Below are 17,716 nucleotides of genomic sequence, written 5' to 3' on the forward strand. Positions count from 1 at the left end.
GCGCACGTGCGTGTGGATTTAAAAGGGTGTGTAGGAGAGTGAAAGACCATCTCTAAAAGGAAAAGATATCCAGGAGAGTGAGGTCAGGTAACATTCACGCAGCATGCAACAGCGCCAAACGTCGAGCAAAGTTGATTAATTTAATTCACATTTCACTCAATGTATAATATTCCAATCAGAAGTTGTAGGATTAATGATTATTCAGTTTCTTTTTTTAAGGGGATACTTTTTTTCTTTTCATTTAATCTGGTTTCTCACCCATATGCAGGAATACTATTTTGAGTCGACAAGGAAGGGAAGGGCAGATGAGAATAGACCCACTGCGCTGAGACAGAGCAGGAGCATTAATAATTACTCACAGAGCGAATAAAAGAGATTCCAAATGCAGGAAAGACTGCAATTAGTGTAAGTCTAAATAATACACAGCACAGAGGATGAAATGGTCTTAATGCATTTCTCACTTGCAACACAGCCACTAAGTTTCTCTAAAGTTCCTGAGTACTTTTGAAAAGTCTGCTCTTAAATGACACACAATAATTGTGGCTCAGGGAAATGTCAATCAGACTCTTTTTACACTTGCACTCTTTGCATAAACAAATGATCACCAGTGAGAAAACATTTCCCTCACTGTTATGAAAAAAGTCAAGCTCTTTGTACTTAAAAAATTGCATTTAAACTAAAAAACACAGATTTGAACATAGATTTATAATCAAAACTGCAGTTTACAGAGATATCTGGTGTGGTTTAAAAGACAACAGTGCTGCTGTGTGACAGCAGTCCAGTAACAGAATACATTAGAAAAAGCCATAAAAAAAAAAAAAAAAGAATTTGTTAAGGAGTCAACAATATGCGAGCGGCAGCGGCAGCTGCCAAAGAAATACACTTTTACTTTTTACTTTAGCTGCAGGCCAGTTCAAAAGGTCAAGTTAAAATTCCCCAACTAAAATGTTCATCTTATATTTTAATGTTAAGATTTCATCTGGAACAAAACACGTTTTTGGTCCATTAGGAAACACAAAATATCTTGCCATAAACAAATGACTGGGTTGTCAGTGATAATAAAAAATCTGATCGAAACAGACAAAATGACTATTAACTCTGGGCTGTTTAATACTTAAGTAGCTATTTTGTTTTGGAAGAAGCGATAGGATGAGAGCATCTCAACAAACACAGTTAGGGCCAAAAGAACTTGGAAAATGACAGGAATTGTATGATTTTTCCTTCACACATGACCAAAATGGACCTGAAATAAGACAATCAAGATGTGATCAAAGTCTACACTTTCAGCTCTAATTTGAAAATGTCTACAGAAATGTGGCAAATATGTTTGTGAAACATCTCAAATGAAAAATCTGACATCAAAGCCATTTTCAACACAGCACATTTGATTTTATTAATGCCTCAAAAGCATTCGGATAAAGCAACATAACCATAAATATAACAATCATTTCCAGTACTTGCATGTCTGGAGTCATGGACATCACTAGATTCTGACTTCCTTCCCAGGAGATGATCTGACAGGCCTTCACTTCAGACACCTTACGTTGCTACGTCTTTGAGGGTCTTTTTGCTTTCAGTTTTGTCTTCAGTGTCCGAAAATCCTTCCCATTGCGTTGAGAAGAGGCAACTGACTTGAGTGAATGATATTCAATTTCTTTGCCTTCAAAAAGTCTTGAGTTGTCTTCGCAGTGTGTTTAGGTTCATTATCAATCTGCACTGTGGCGCATCATATCAGTATGGTAACACCTGGTTGAGTTTTATTCACCTCAGAATTTATCTGGCTACTCCTGTCAGCAGTCACACCATTCATAAACACCAGTCAGCCTGTTCTGTTGACAGCCATACAGCCCATACCATCACACGGCCTCCACCATGTCTGACACATGATGTAGGATACTTTTGGATCACGACTTTTCCTTTTCCCCACTTTTCTCTTTCCATCAACCCGATAAAAGTTTATTTTTGTTTCCGTTGTTCAAAGAATCTCATCCCAGAAGATGAGGTTTTTTTTTTTTAAATTCCAGCTGTTTTCTGGCAAAGTCTAATCTGGCTTTCCTGTTCTTGAATGTTGCCAGTGGTTTGTATGCTTTTGCAAACCCTCTATTTATATTCATGAAGGCGTCTCTGGATTGTTGACTTTTATATTGATACACATACCTTCTCCAGAGTATTCTTGACTTCTGTTGATGTTGTGAAGTGTTTTTTCTTCAACAAAGAAAGGATTCCAGGATCATCCACTTCAGTGTTCTTCCAGGTCCTTTGATGTTTTAGAGCTCAGCACTGACTTCTTTATTTTTAAGAATGGACCAAAATGTTGATTTGGCCACACCTAAGGTTTTTGCCATCTTCCATAGATTTTTTTTTTTTCCATTTTTGGCACTGCTAAAGGATCTCCTTGCATTGTGACCCCCTTGGACTTTATCTTGTAAGCTCCAGTCAAAGTTGGGAGTCAGTCGGACATCATCTCCACGCCTTTTATCGGCTTTATATGCCCCAAAGTAAAAAAGGATGGACCAATTTCCTTACCCTCTGTCAATTGTCAAAATACATTGGAACCCTTGAAAATTAAGGTACTTTGCTTAAAGTGGTTGCAACTCCTTTTTTATTTAAATATTTTGGGGAAACCACCTACATTAAAAGCTGAAAATATACGCTTTGGCCAAATCTTAATAAACTTAGTAAAGTAAGAAAATGTGTGTTTGGAAGATCATTTCTTTATTGTAACGATGCTTCATGGCAATAAACCTAATACCGTTGTTTATTTCCCTTTTAAATGGCGCCACATTTGTAAGGAACATGTATTTGTGGGACGAGCAGCAGAGCTGAATAAGTGGGTTGGTCCCACGAAACAAAAACTGCCACATCTTCTCTGCCAATGCCAAACAGCTTATTTTGCTGTTGCTATTGACTCTTGTTTTAGGTTTCCGCTACCCCCAGTTGCTGCCACTCAGGTGCCAATAGGCACTTAGGTACTGTAGGCTGTCTTCTACAGGTTTGCAGGATGACATGGCAGACGGCTCTCTGCCCGGACAATCTGGAACAGACTGCATGCAGCCAATCTCCGGTCTCAAGGGGGCTGCCGGGAGGCCTGCCATGACTGCCCTTCACCGCCAGGCCCGTTTGCGCTGGTGTCGACAACACGTGCACTGGAACCTGAACATGTGGAGGAATGTTATGTTCAGTGATGAGTTAAGATTCTGCCTACAGCAGTTGGATTGTAGGGTCAGATATGGAAACGATGAGTTGAGTAAGATCTTTTGGTGGAGGCAGTGTGATGGTGTAGGGTGGCATCTGCCTCACTGGAAAATCAAGGCTCGTCATCATTGGAGGCAATCTCAATGCAGAGAGTTATCGAGATGTGGTTCTGCAATCAGTGGCAATCCCTTATTTCCACAGTCTTTGGAAAAAGTTTATTCTCCAAGATGATGAATGGGGTTTATCAGAGACTACCTCCAGAATTTGGGAGTGGGGAGGATGGAACAGTTCAACCCCATTGAACACTTGTGGGATCAGCTTGGGCGTACTGTTCATGCCAGAGTGACCGACACAACCATGTTGGCTGACTTGCGACAAATGCTGGTGTAAGAATGGGATGCCATCCCACAGTGGTGCGACTAGGCTGGTAACCAGCATGAGGAGGAGGTGCCAGGCTGTTGTGGCTGTGTTTGGTTCTTCCACACGCTACTGACAGTCATGTTTGTGAAATGGATCAATTGTTAAGTTGCCAGTAAACACCAAACAAGAGTCAATGGCAAAACTGGCAGAGAAGATTTGGCAAATGTTTCATGGGAGCAACCCACATACTCAGCTCTGCTGCTCATCCCACAAATGCATGTTCCTTGCCGACGTGGCACCATTTAAAAGGTAAATAAACAGATTAATTTCAAATCCAATGTGATGGCATTTAAAGCTAAAATCATAAAGACGCCATCATTGTCCAAATGATTCTGGATCTGATTTATGATTTATGATGACTTTTATGTTTTGGCTCGGCTTAATTCTTTTAGACATTTTGAACATCAGAAGCGTTGTTGTTTTATGACAGACTTGAAAAAATAATTAAATTCAACAAAATGTAATCATTTGGAGATTAATACAGAATACTGAACTGAACTAAAAACCTGCCATTCAGAGCGTAAAGCTTTGCCTTTAGTGTAAACCGTCTAAATCATATAAACCACTTATCCATTGTTTGGGTTTAAAGGGATGACCAAAAAAAAAAGAGATACCTGGTCTCGGAAGGATACACAGATTATATATTTCACCAGATTAGAAAAGGTTAAATTGTCCGTGGTACCTTGGATACAACTTGTCTGTGATGCCGGGGCAGGAACGGCAGACTTTCAATCATGAACCTGAGGCTGTCGTCCAGAAGGAGGAGAATGGAAAAAAAAAAAAAAAAAAGGATTATATCTACAAAAACAACTGCGGTGAACATCTGCCAGCACAGTCAGCATGAGTCCATGTGTGCCTTATGGCTTTACTGTGATAAGGTAGCTTTTATCTAATTTCTTTAATTTGTTGTCATTTCTACTCCGTTGACTACACACCTCATAATGATGACAACTGATGCTAGCCAACAGTTTTGGAAGATACAATATTATTGGTACAAACATGCCCAGAGTTTGCATGTTCTCCCCGTGCTTGCGTGGGTTCCCTCCGGGTACTCCGGCTTCCTCCCACAGTCTTAAAACATGCATGTTTGTGAATGTGAGTATGGCGTCTGGCCTGTAATGAGCTAGGATAGGCTCCAGCAGACCCCGGTGACCCTGAATAGGATAAACCGGGTATAGAAAAATGGATGGATGTATGTACAGATTTGTTGCGCTCTTTGTAAATGTATATGTGGCTATTATGGATAGATGCACAGCTAATTATGAAACACAGCAGTGCCCACCCAACACCCGAGGGAAGGACAAATGTGCAATAAAATAATCTATAAAAATGTTATTGATTATTTTATTGTGACTATGAAGGCCGACATTGATTTACTGAAACACAATAAGAACTACAACTTCACATAAAATTAAAAAAAACACTAAATTCTTTATGGCATTATAAACTTTAAATGAGGATTTTAAAAGTGTATGAAAATAAATATATATCTAAAATATTTCTTAGGTGAAAGGTAAAAAAAAATTAAAGCAGAAACTCTCCAGGTTAAAGAAAAAAAAACACTGTAAAATAGGAGACGCTTGTATAGAAACAGAAAACAACATGGCAGAAGGAATTTACTCTTCTTTTTTCTACATTAAAAGTGCACCCTGAATATGTCAGCACTTCAACTACAATTACACGCAGAGCTGCTTTGATCTTGACAACACAAGCTTTAGTTTACCTGTATAGGTGGCCTGTGCATGTCATCTCAGTCTCATGAACCTGATACGAGAGCGCTACAGTCATGCCTAAAACTGTCAGGCATCACAACTCCCTCCCTGAACACGTGTTGCAGATGTTTACCAATACTGCCAGTTTCCACAGGCAAAAATATTCAAAGTGGCATCAGTGGTGGACTGGGCAAAACAAAAATGAAACATTTAATTTTTCATGCTGTTCCTTTTTCTGTTTCTCCATGTCATCGTTTGACCTAATTTGTTCTTTTGGGCTTGTCATGGCAAAGCAGCTCATCCAGCAAACATCCCTGATGAGGTGTGAAGCTTGTACCCTAATCTAACTCTCCTACCCTCTGCTCACATTCCTGCTCCTCTCTGCTTACTGGAGGTACGCGTCATTCACAGTCTCAGGCTCAGTCTCAGGGTCACATGGAGGCAAGCCCATTCGGACATTCAGGAAGCAGTGAGGTGGACCGGAGACCAGCCCCTCTCTGACTCTCTAGCGGTCTCCAGGAGTCCGTTTGCTCCTCGGAGTTGATTCTGTGGTGCAGTAAAGTAAAATCTTAGTCCAGAGCAGGTGTCAGGTTCTGTATACTTATATTCTTTTATTTAATTACATAAGAGCACATTCCACTGTCCTTGAAAACAAACTGTATATTCAGAATGATGTAAATGTTGGAGCAGCACAGCAGAGGCTTCTTGTTTTGTAAAGCAAGCCTAGAGCTTCGTTAAATTATTTAACATTTGCCAAGATGGAGGTTCTGTAAAGACTAGAAAATATTTCAGGATGACACTTCACTTGCAGACAAAATCCCCCGGGACAGAGGGGAAAATGTATATATACACACACACACACACACACACATATATCCTTTTTTTTTTTTTTTTCACCAAACTTTGAAGAAATGTAACTGTTTTTAACGTTTAGGATCCCGCCAGTCATGCAACATCATATACAACCCCAGGGTCAGGTAATAGGGAATATAAATGACTTTGCTTGTGTACAAATTCAATAAACTTCCTACAAAAACCTCAGCTGTCAAAAACAAAATGCATGATATATATACATATATATATATAATTTTTTTTAAGGGCTTGAAATACTGGAGTATGTGTTCCTTATGAGCAGAGGTGTAATGGATGTTTAGATCTTCACCCCTGGCTGGGTCATTTGGCAGGTGGTAATGGCTGGCTGGGTTATCGCAGTTGACATTATGTGGGCGAGGGAACAACCTGTTCATTGCGGCAAAGAGGACAACGGCTGTGGCATTCCAGGTGTTTGTTGCCCTTGGCGACTGTTTGAGAGCTCTAGAAGTCCAGGTGTTTGGTGCCGGAAGTGCTGGAGCCGCAGGCTGAAGGCATCACGGCTCCGCCGGCCAGCTCCCCCCTGCTCACACGGCTCACCGTCTCGGACAAATCCGGAGGCAAATGCAGCCGCTACAGAAATTGGAGGTTTGGGAGAAGGGGAGGGCAGAGATGGAGGGAGAAGTTGACTGTTAAAGCATTGTTTTTGCTGCAAAGCAGAAAGCACTACAGTGGATCGGCGAACAGTAGACGGTACACTTCATTGATGTTTATTCAGAGAGAGCCATGTTGGGCTGAAATTGCATTAGATGCTTCAGCACTCCGCTTAACACTGGCAGCGTGGAGTAAACCTGCTAGCCTGCTGCTAAATGCTTCACAGAGCTTTTGGTCTGTTATACCTCAAAGAGAATCTACTGTATGTACATGTGCGGGAGACTTTGGTGTCCAGTGAAAGGGAAAGAGAACGTGTGTGTTCAGGCAAAAATGAAGTTGAGTTCAAGCACCGGAGGAATTGTTTGCGCTGGGGTTGACAGCTTCACTGTGAAAACAGATAATTATGTTCAGCTGACAGCAGAGTCCCAATTGGTTGGCGTTTTGCAGCAAAGTTTATTTGTCAAAACGCCTCTCAATGACTCAAAGATCAATGAAACGCTAAGTGGTTAATGAGGGCCACTCATGTAGACTCCACCTATTCTTTTTCACACCAACATGCTGACTATTACAAAGCTTTGGAGAGGTTAAACTGCCCCACACTCACCAGAATCCCCATGAGAGGCCACCAAGAACCCTCCATGAACAAAGTCCTGAAGGGCTCTCAAGAGCGTGAGAGGAGGTGAAGTATCACCTGAGTCAAGTGTACCCCCGACAGTGGTGTTGAGTAGCATGTTGCTTGAGTGTCTATCGAGGAAGTTAAATCAGAATACTGCCATTCTGGGGACAAGAGAGGTTAAACCCTGTAATTTGCCCCTGAAAGAATCTAGCGTGACATCTGAAACCCACCGGTCAAAGCCTAAGCTCCCACCTCATCTCAGCCCTCCAAAGCTCCCCTGCCCACTACATCCCCATCCCCTCCAGACATCCAGCTTTAGGGGAGCCCTCCACTCCCACAGATACTTATCTTTTTCTTAACGACTAGGTGTTTGGGTAAGGTCTTTAAGAGTGTTATTACAAAGAGATAATTCAAGACTACGAAATGCTCTTCACCCCTCTAGGGTGGAATACTTCCACCCATTATTCAACGCTCTTTCTTGTCTACAAGTACCAAAACACATAGGTCTGTTTTTGATATATATATATATATTTTCCTTTAGATTTTTGTGGCACTAGTGGCCTTTATTGAGAAAGTAGGTAAACAGGAAATGCGTAGAGAGAGAGGGGAGGACATGCAGTAAAGCGCGACAGGCCGGGGCTCGAACCTGCGCTGCCAGCCGGAGGACTACAGCTTCTGTCAATGGTGCCCGCTCAGCCCACTGAGCTATTCCTGTTTGATACAAAGCCTCGAGTTCCGGCTGATGCTTCAGAGACGTGCCATGCTCAAGTTGCCTGCATCCCGTTGAACTCACTGCTTTTGTGAACATTTCAGAAGTCATTGAGTGAAATAAAAACAAAAACAAAAGAAAACAATGTATCTCCATACTCCTGAAAGTTATCTGAGGGAGGTAAGAGACTTGGGAACGACCTTTAATGAAACACACGATGGGGACGGTATGGTTTTATAAAGACAAGTAGAATGAGTTAAACGATATGCAAAATGAGTCATGCAATCAACATAAATTAACGCTAATGATAGCACGAGGGGAAATATTTAGAGACAATACGTTTCGTCAACTCTTCCTCCTACCCCCTCTGTTTCATGTGCACGCAGACACTCATGCAAACTCATACGCTGGCCTTGAGAAGGTCTCCAGAAGCCCTGCTCGGCTTCCATTCCTGCCAAACCTCACCTGCGTAACCTTTCGTGTCTTCAGCTCACTCGAGTGTGATTGAAAAAGAAAAACAATGCATTGATCAAGCCTGGACTCAGTCCTGCTTAGTGCACTGCAGCGGAAACACAGTAGTGAGAAGGGTAGGAGGAAGAAAAAAAAATCAATCACATATACATCATCCTCGCTGGGTGAGTAAAAAAAAAAAAAAAAAAAAAAAGGAAAAGAAAGAAGACATCACACCGTTGTCTGGCTGTCATGCACCCACGGGCCTGGCTACGCTGTGTCTGTTTGGCTCTGAGCTCTCCAATTCTACTGAGCATGTGCAGAGCGAAGGTCAAAGTAATCCAGAAGTGCAGCTCAGCTTCTCTAACCTTTGAGTTCAGGGGCAGATGAGAACAATCAATGGTAACATCAAAGTTGGGAGGGAGGAGCAGACAAAACCAATCGATCGGTTTGACACGCAGAGGGAAAAGAGGGCCTCAAAACGGCCATCAACCATCGCGCACGTCAGTGACCGCCAGCGTTAGAGCTGATAACTATACTAGTTATCTTGGCAACGAGGACTTTACTACGGACTTCCACCCCAAATAACATACTTTTTACATCTCTGCTGAATGGAAGAGTGTAATCAAAGAGAAATACAAATCAATTCGAACCTATTTTTAGCAGAGTTGTCTTGAACATTCCCATCAATACCAAATGAATTGAATTCAGCAAAGGACTCAGAACGATGCGGTCAGGGAGGATGTGAATCGGCTTCCCTGCGACCTACACACTCCATGATGTAAACAAGGACATCCGGAAAACCTTCAGAGGCATAGTGGGAAGTATGTGTGTGTGAAGTCTTTCTCTGCTGCCTGGCAACCCTTCACGAGGGTGGAGAAGGAAAAAAAAAAAAAAAAAGTAAGACATAAGACAGAGGCGGAGGGGTGATTGTGGGTGTCAAATTGGGAGTGGACAGCGGGAAAATACACCATTGGCTGTGGTGCACTTGTGGAGAGGGGGGAGAACGTGAAAATGGATATGCACCACAATGTTAGTGCAATTATGTGTGTTTTCATGTGTGTGTGTGTTAGAGCTGTGATGTCAGTGTTCCCTCCCTGGTGGTGGGCAGGGGTAAAGGTCTGTGGTTCAGCGTCGCTCCACAGCCAGAGGGGCTGGGGCCATGCTGGCAACAGGGTGAGGGGTGACAAAGCTCCAAACGAGCGCTAAGCACTTCAAATGAGCCCTCGGGGCCGGCCCACAGACTAGCTTTGCCTAAGAGGGTTACCAATATCAGCCAACAATGGCCGATTCCCTTCGGCTTACTAAACTGCATCCTGCTGATTGGCTGCTTACAAACTCTACCTACACCTTCGTCTGTAGATATGACAGCTGTCATTTATGGGTCAGAAAAGATGCGATCACTATTTTGAATGTTTTGTTGCGTTTTAGTCGCCAGTATTAAAACACCATTTACTTGTGTAATGTTCCCAACAGGAGCTTACGAGGGACCCACTCGCTCAAAGCGTCACCATCAAAGGCATTCCAACGGTGGTAAGGGCTTACTAATGACTCGAGTATTAAGTGCTAATTCAATTAGTCATTTCTTCAATAGAGTTTTAGCCACACTTTCCAATGACCTGTGTCACTGTACAGCTTAGAACTATGGGAAACACCTTGTTGGAACACATGACGACTGGTCTGGCTGTTCCAATCAGATTAAGTGATGAAGGACCATGTTCATGGAAGTGACACGATGTTTACCATCAACACCTACTTAACACTGTAATTGCTGCAATATGGTTGCAATTCTATAAGCTCCACTAAGTAGGTGAAGTGAGAGAAAGTGGACGTTTTATTGCTAAGCTGAAGTCACTACAGAAATACAGATGAGTGGATGAATAATAAAGTACCATTGTTGGACTGAAAATATTTTTTTCAAATACAAAAGTAAGTGGATTTTTTTTGGGCCAATTGTGGTTCCCTGAGCAGCACAGCGGCAGTGCAGCCACTGTAAACGAATGTGTCTGACCCTGACACCAGGTCAATGTCCTCCATTTCAAGCACAATTTCTACAACCAGCCAAGGGTCGAAATGGCAGCGTAATGTTTCACGCCTGAAACTAATAGATATTTCCCAGATTTCCCTGTCTGTTCAGTCACTAAACCAAGCTAAATCACCTTCCCACTACTGTAATCCCTAGCACTTCTAAAGTTACACTGCATCGTGTGGGAAATCGCTTTTCTGAACGCAAAGGAACAAGAATTAGTTTCAGCATGCCGAAAAACCCCACACAATGAAGTGATGTGCTTTTCTCTTTGAGACACAAACTATCATCACATTTACTCTGGCAATTTCAGAGAATACTTCCGCTACCTTGCCAGAAAAATGCATGAACACTGAGCATAAATCCCATCACTTTGGTTTGGTAATTCTAGCCCACCTTCACCTAACAAAAGCTGAGAAGAAGCTCTACCTTTCCTCTTATTTGTGGTAACAAAGAGTGAAACAAGATCCCGGCCTTGCCCTAAGAACAACATCGTGACTAGAGAAGTCGTTTTACTTCAGACTTTATTCCTCAAGAGTAAAAAACCTTAGTTAATAGCAAATTAATATTCATTCTCATCGGTTTCTGACTTCCGATGAAATAAATCGAAGCACATCCACCATTTTCAGTGAAATTTGAATCCTCCACCGGTAGAAGTTGGTGATTGAGGGACTTAAACTCATTTAACCAGTTAGCATCAGTGGAATTCAAGCATAAAATCATACATGACACTTGAGGAAGGGGGTTTGTTCTCTACCTGCAACCTCCCTGTTGACAGACATGTTGCTTCAAAATAAAACCAACATGAAAGTTTAGCAGGCAAGAGTAGCATGAAAACAGCATACAAAGGTATAGAAGAAGAAAGAAACATGTAAACTGCATGGGAGCTCTTCTCAAATTTCTCTTTGGTAATTGGGTGATGGCCACCTGCTCACTCTGTTACCTGCCGCCTGATCCAGGATAATCTGAGAGGCAGGCATACAGACAGTCAGGCGGACTGACAGATAGATACAGACACAGGCTCCTCATCTCTTCCGCTTCATGGCCTAATGAATCTGACAGACTAGGCAGCAGGCAGGCAGAAGGATGAGTAAGCATTTTGAGTGTAATTATACTCCCAAACACGGAAAGAAAGGGAAGGGACTAATAAGTGACTGAATTTCATTATATGTGAGCATGTCCAAACAGGAAATTGATTAGCTGACAATAATTTCAGTTTTTTAATACCTAATGGAATGTGTATTCCCGTTCTCTGGAAAAGCTTGCTTAGTCTTCATGCTCCACAGGCTGATCAAAAAGCAGAATTTGATAGCATCTGTCATGCTGCTATCCATGACATGCATGGGAATCAGCGAGCTCGCCAGGGCTTCTGAACAACAAACGGACAAACAAGGGCCAAAGTGTAAGCGCACTGTAACACAGCGACTTGACTCTTTATCTCCGCCATCATCATCTTCAACCAAACCCTCCTGGGTTCCTCTGCTTGGGCCTGTCATGAGCTTTGACAGGGGAAGCAGCGTGGGGCCATTTTGTCTCTTTTCAGTTCGGTTTTGCTTCTCTTTGGAGGGCAGTGTTGGGATGGACTGTGGGCGTTGTAGGGTGAGGGCACGTTGACCCTTACGGTAAAGGAGGGGGGGTTAGTTGGTGTTATGGACGTGGGCACGGTCAGGGAGTGCTAGTTTGCCCCTGGAGTGACATGGCGCCTGGGGAGAAAGGGAGAGGGGTAGAGGGCGAAGAGTACAAACATATCTAAGTGCTGCCTTCACTACAGATAGGCTCATAGCAAAGAGCACAACTACTCGGGTTATGACAGCATGTCTGGGGGACCTCTTGTGCCCTCCACCCCTCAAACACACATTTTACCCCTCAAACCCTAAATCTGATTCAGACGTCCTCAGGTTAAAACACCACTGACACGTTTGGTAAAAGCAGGTTTTTCAGTGTTGTACAGATGTAATAATCACACTTGCAGCTCAACTGTAGCCAGGAGCTAAGGCTTTATCTTAAAAGGCAAATCTGCCAATTTCTCAATGTCTTTTAGATCTTAAAATCCAGTTTTGACAGTATAAAACATTCAGTGACAAGAACTGCTTGGTCAGTAATGGTTTTAAAAAGTAGCTCAACCCTTGAACTGCTTACTTTCAAAGAGATAAAAAGCTCAATTTGAAAATACACTCATACCATTTTTGTCTCAATTTGAATCAAGAGCGTGTACAAGTCTGCATATCTTAGCATAACGAAAATAAACACAGGACTCCTAGCAGCATAATGATGCTACTAACGCCGCTAAAACTCTATAACAACCATATTAGACACCAATCAGTCACAACATTATAACCACAAGCAAACACAAAGAAAAGTTCTGCTGATTAAACCTGTATCCTTGAATTTGTTATCTACTTTAAAATGTTTGTGGACCAATCACAACATGGCAACATCATTACAGTAGCCCCAGTGAGGTCAGCAGCTGCCCTCCCAACAAGGTTTTCAGCTCAGATAGAAAATACAACAACAACAACAAGTCCGAGCTGTTCATTTGGTTTCCAAACTCCCTAGATACATTTGTGGGAAGCTATTTCGATAAACAGAGCCCAAACAATCTACTGCTGACATCCTGGTACCAGACACCTCAGGACACTCTTGGATGCTCTTTGTCCCGGCCCTGACTGGTCAGAACTCCTTTGGAAGCACAAGAAGCAGCACAAAAAGAATGAGCCGTTAATATTAATCAGGTGGTCTCTGATGGGTGAGCAAAAGGACAAAACGAAACAAAAAAACAAAACACAACCCAGTAAAAGCGCCAAGTTGTGCTTTCATGCAGGGATGTGTGTCCTATTGTTGCCTGATCAGGAGTAGTTTACTCAAAACTGAAACCATTTCTATGAGATTCCCCTTTCCAGCTGTCACTTTCAGTTGCAAAAAAGGAAAAGCATTACCGAGAATATTTATTTTCATGCATCATTCAAGTCTTTTTCTGTTTCACTCAGTCTACAAGTGCACACACCCTTGTAGAAATACAGAAAGACACACACTGCCACTCTCCCATGCATGTGTCACACAGAGGTATTTACAACATGGGTGCACAATGCCAGCTTCTACATCTAGAGTTTCCTGAACCAGCCTCAGCTTCATCAGAAAGTCTCGTTTTTCACCCATCATTTGTCCTTTGATAGAGTTCACACAGTTTACAGGCATAACATTTGGCAACGCGAAAGGTCGTCTGGAGGTTACTGTGTCGGGCCGGGTAAGTGGATGACAGTTTGGGAGGGGTGGGAGTGTGGAATGACTCTCATAGAGGAAGTCTGTTGTGCTACCAAAAGAGTAGCACTCAATGAAGCCGGAATAAGACGAGAGCAGGTCATGTGCCATGCTAAATATTCACAGTGTCCTCCAACCAAACATTAAAACCATGCAGCACAAAACATTACTGGAATATATGTCACAGAAAAAACGTCATTCTTTTGTTGCGAGCCATGTCAGTCTGTACAGAGAAAGATGAGCAATTAAGATCAAAATGACCTGCACAGGATTATGACCTCAAGTTAACCTCCTTGAAATCTTCACAAGATCAGGCAAACAGGAGAAGAAAAAAATAGAGAAATAAAAGTAAAACAACAGGTGTAAAGAATCAAACCTGTTCCTAAAGAGAGGGAGAAAAATGGTAATCCATTACCAGCCCACCACCCACACCCACACCCACACACACACACACACACAAAAGATCTATGACTAACTGATATCAAGGTGTAATAAATAAACTAGTAGTGTGATGCTACTAAGGACACGAAAGAAAAGTGTGTATATCTCCACATCCAGTCTAAAGTGGGGATTGTGCGTGTGATAGTTTTGATAACTTTGCAGATGTGTATTTAAGTAAGAGCGTGTTTACTTGCGTGCATCCGTCTCTGTTAGTCTGCCTTGATGAATAAAGGGGGGTGGGTATAATCCATCACCAGTTGATAGTCCTCACAAAAAAAAAGCCCTTTCTGCTGAGAGGACGGCCCTTGTGCGGACAAAGACCACCATACTGGGGACTTCATAGGACCCAGCTGAAAAGGTGTTGCCCAGAGTAACCCCATTCACATTAACAGGCATGCTGGCCAAAGCCAGTCATTACTGCTGACTTGGACCAGCCGGGCCACACATAGACCAGCCTATAGCCTCTAAGGCCATTCACTCCACATCAGTCCACAGGCAAACGGCCTGAACTCTGCCACTGAGGAGCACCGGGAATTGTTACCATTCTGCTTCACTGTCTGCCTTGGGAATTTCAGTCCATGCAGGCTTTGAGAAAAAGGATAATTGTACTGTTTAAAGGGTTAAAATCTTAGTCTGTAAGTTACTAAACCAGAGATTAATGTAAAAACAGTTTTCTAGTCATATATTTTATATTTGTATCACAAATGTACTGTAACAGGTGGGTGGGTGACCAACACAGCACCTACAATATGATAACTTTTCCTTGGTAATTCATCTACCAGACGACCTCTTTTACTCCCGTGATTAGTAAAGTTTATCACATCTTACATTTACATGGACGAAATAAATGTTTTTGTGACTGAAGAAAATGGCTGGTATCAAATATTCATTGCTAAATTGGTATACTTTCCTTAGAACTAATATATGTTAATGAGCTCTGGGAAAAATTAGGCTGCCACCAGTACTTACAAGATTTATAGTCCCTATACGTTTCACATGCGTGCATCTTTGAATTGCTTACACACATTGGATATCGTCGCTTAATTAGCAGCTGCAGCTCCGTTCATGGATAGCAGAAGCCAGTGATCCAAATCCAACCTATTCTACACTGCTTGGTGAAGGGAAGTGAAAGGCATTGCAAGAAACAATAAAAACAAGCGTATTTTTGCACATTATATTATCAGGGGGGTCCATCATTCCCTTGTTTGTTTGTAAATGTGATTATACTGGTGTATTACAGGTAATTATTCTCATAAAAGTTTGTTTTCAACTGCAGCTAAATGTAGAGGTAGATAACTGAACAGAGGCTTCAAAAGAAAACTATTTTTTTTTACACTGAAAAAGACACTTCTAATTGTTTCACAATCATTGAATCTTTTCGAATTTGTTCGTGTTTAAAAAATCATAGTGAATAGTATCAATAACAGTATTGACAAGAGGTGCAGATGTTAATTATTTTGGACAAGTAAATTCACCCTAATATACTGTACCTATAATTATATAAAGAAAAAAAGATTCCTTTAAAGTAGAAACACAGAAAAATCAATAATTATATCATGACAACTGAAATGAAAGAAAGCAATAGATTAACAGCACAACATCACAGTTGCTGCAAGTCAGAACGGGAGCAGCATGGTCAGTTGTAGCAGCTGCAGCCAGACATGCCGGCCTACATGCTTTCTTTAAAAAAATTATCTTGAATTTGTTCTGTGAGAACAACTTCCAAACATTCTTTGCTTTGCAGCTACAAGAGGTGTGAGAAGAACCCCTGAGTTCCCTTTTTACACAACCCAGGCTTCAGGAATAGATAAAGCAAAGACCACACCTTCTATCACTGTTTTTGGAGGATACAGGTCAGTGGGTAAGACGGGAAAAGACCACGGATGGCTTTGTAAATACAAATACGTCAGTAGTTGAGTCTATGGAAGTACAAAATAAACCATTCAGCCCAAACATACAAGATGTAATGCTGAGTCAACGTTTTGATAAAGTAATACAGGATATTTCAAAGCTGGCTATTTCTGAACCTTTTCATTTCCTACAGAAGCAGCAAGGGTCCATCTATTTTATTTGATGCTACTTTGGCAAATGCTTCTGTCTTTTGGCTTTATTTTTGGATAAATAAGTAATAATAATATGTTATTGTGTATTCAATGTTCAATTTATGTAATTTTAAGACCTGGAAAATACTTTCATTTTTTTTCACTTATGTTCTGATATGTAAAACCTTGAACTGAAATAAGGTATACTTTCTATTCATATGACTATATAAAAATGCAGAGTAGCAATGAAAATAACAATCCCTGGGGAACACCTTCCTGCCTCATACAATTAGATCAGCATAAGTAATTTTCAGAATATGCAAAATAAAATGACATAAATTATTAATACCCATCATCGCTACAGACCAAGAGGTCGAAGATTTTTTTTTTTGCATTTTGGTAAAAACTAAAATGACTTCAAGGAGAGAGAGAGAGAGAGAGAGAGAGAGAGAGAGAGAGAGAGAGAGAGAGAGAGAGAGAGAGAGAGAGAGAGAAAACAAGAGTTGTTTACTTAAAAACAACAATACAAAACTGCTGACAGCCATTGGAAAGCTTTTCTTAGAAAAATATAAATTTGTGTCACCTGTCTACTTTAATAATAATATTCAACCACTTCTTTCATGATTCACATCTCATTGTGGTGAGGATGAGATGAAAACGCTGATGACACTTAGTAGACGTTTATTTGCAAAGAAAGTGAGCTGAGATGCCAAGAACAACTAATGTTGATCACTATGGAGGCATCCTGTGAAATAAAAATAAAATGGGAAAGCCATGAAGGACAGAAACCCCTTTTACAAGCCAAACTTCGTCTATAAAAGTCAAACAATGAAGGTTGTTATTCTGGAAGCCAACACCAAGCAGTATTCAAAGTCACCAAGTAAATGTATCATGCACTGAATTATTTAGCAAACATATACATCATCATCATCAGATTCCCACCCCCCTCCTTCTCTTTCCCTCACATCTACCCTCTATCTGCACTCTCCCCTCACCCCGCTCTCCTTCTCTAGTACCCTCCCCGTGGGCAGGTGGTTGTGTAAATTTAGCCAGAGCTAGGTGAGGTGCTTCCTGGGTAGACTGTTGGCAAAGCCACCTTTAGGGTGTTCAAGATGTCAGAGGGAATGAGACATCACCTCCACTGCCCTGTCAGAAAATTCACCACCTTCCATTTCCTGCATAACCCCTATGTCCTCAAAGCAACGTGGGTGATGGGGGAATTCTTGCTTTTTTTTTTTTCTAATTTAGCCTAAAACACACCAGCCATTACTTAACCCAGAGCACTGGCTGAGTGTTAATTGTGAAACATTACTAAAGCTATAAAAACTGTGAGCCACGGCCTGGGGAGAACACATGCCAAAGATAAAAATCCAAAAGCTAAAG

The 17,716-nt window shown here is 41.6% G+C and overlaps 1 protein-coding gene across 1 annotated transcript in view; it reads right to left on the bottom strand.

Moving 5' to 3' along the window:
• Positions 1-5,913: 5,913 nt before the first annotated feature.
• elp4 (elongator acetyltransferase complex subunit 4) overlaps positions 5,914-17,716 on the bottom strand; it is a 59,322-nt gene continuing 47,519 nt past the window's right edge. Inside the window, exon 10 of the mRNA XM_061744533.1 lies at positions 5,914-6,770. Coding sequence (XP_061600517.1) covers positions 6,642-6,770 — 129 coding nt within the window. The 3' untranslated portion in view covers positions 5,914-6,641. The remainder of the gene's footprint in view (positions 6,771-17,716) is intronic.

This window comes from Cololabis saira, chromosome 2, assembly GCF_033807715.1.
Source record: "Cololabis saira isolate AMF1-May2022 chromosome 2, fColSai1.1, whole genome shotgun sequence".
NCBI classification, from domain to species: domain Eukaryota; kingdom Metazoa; phylum Chordata; class Actinopteri; order Beloniformes; family Belonidae; genus Cololabis; species Cololabis saira.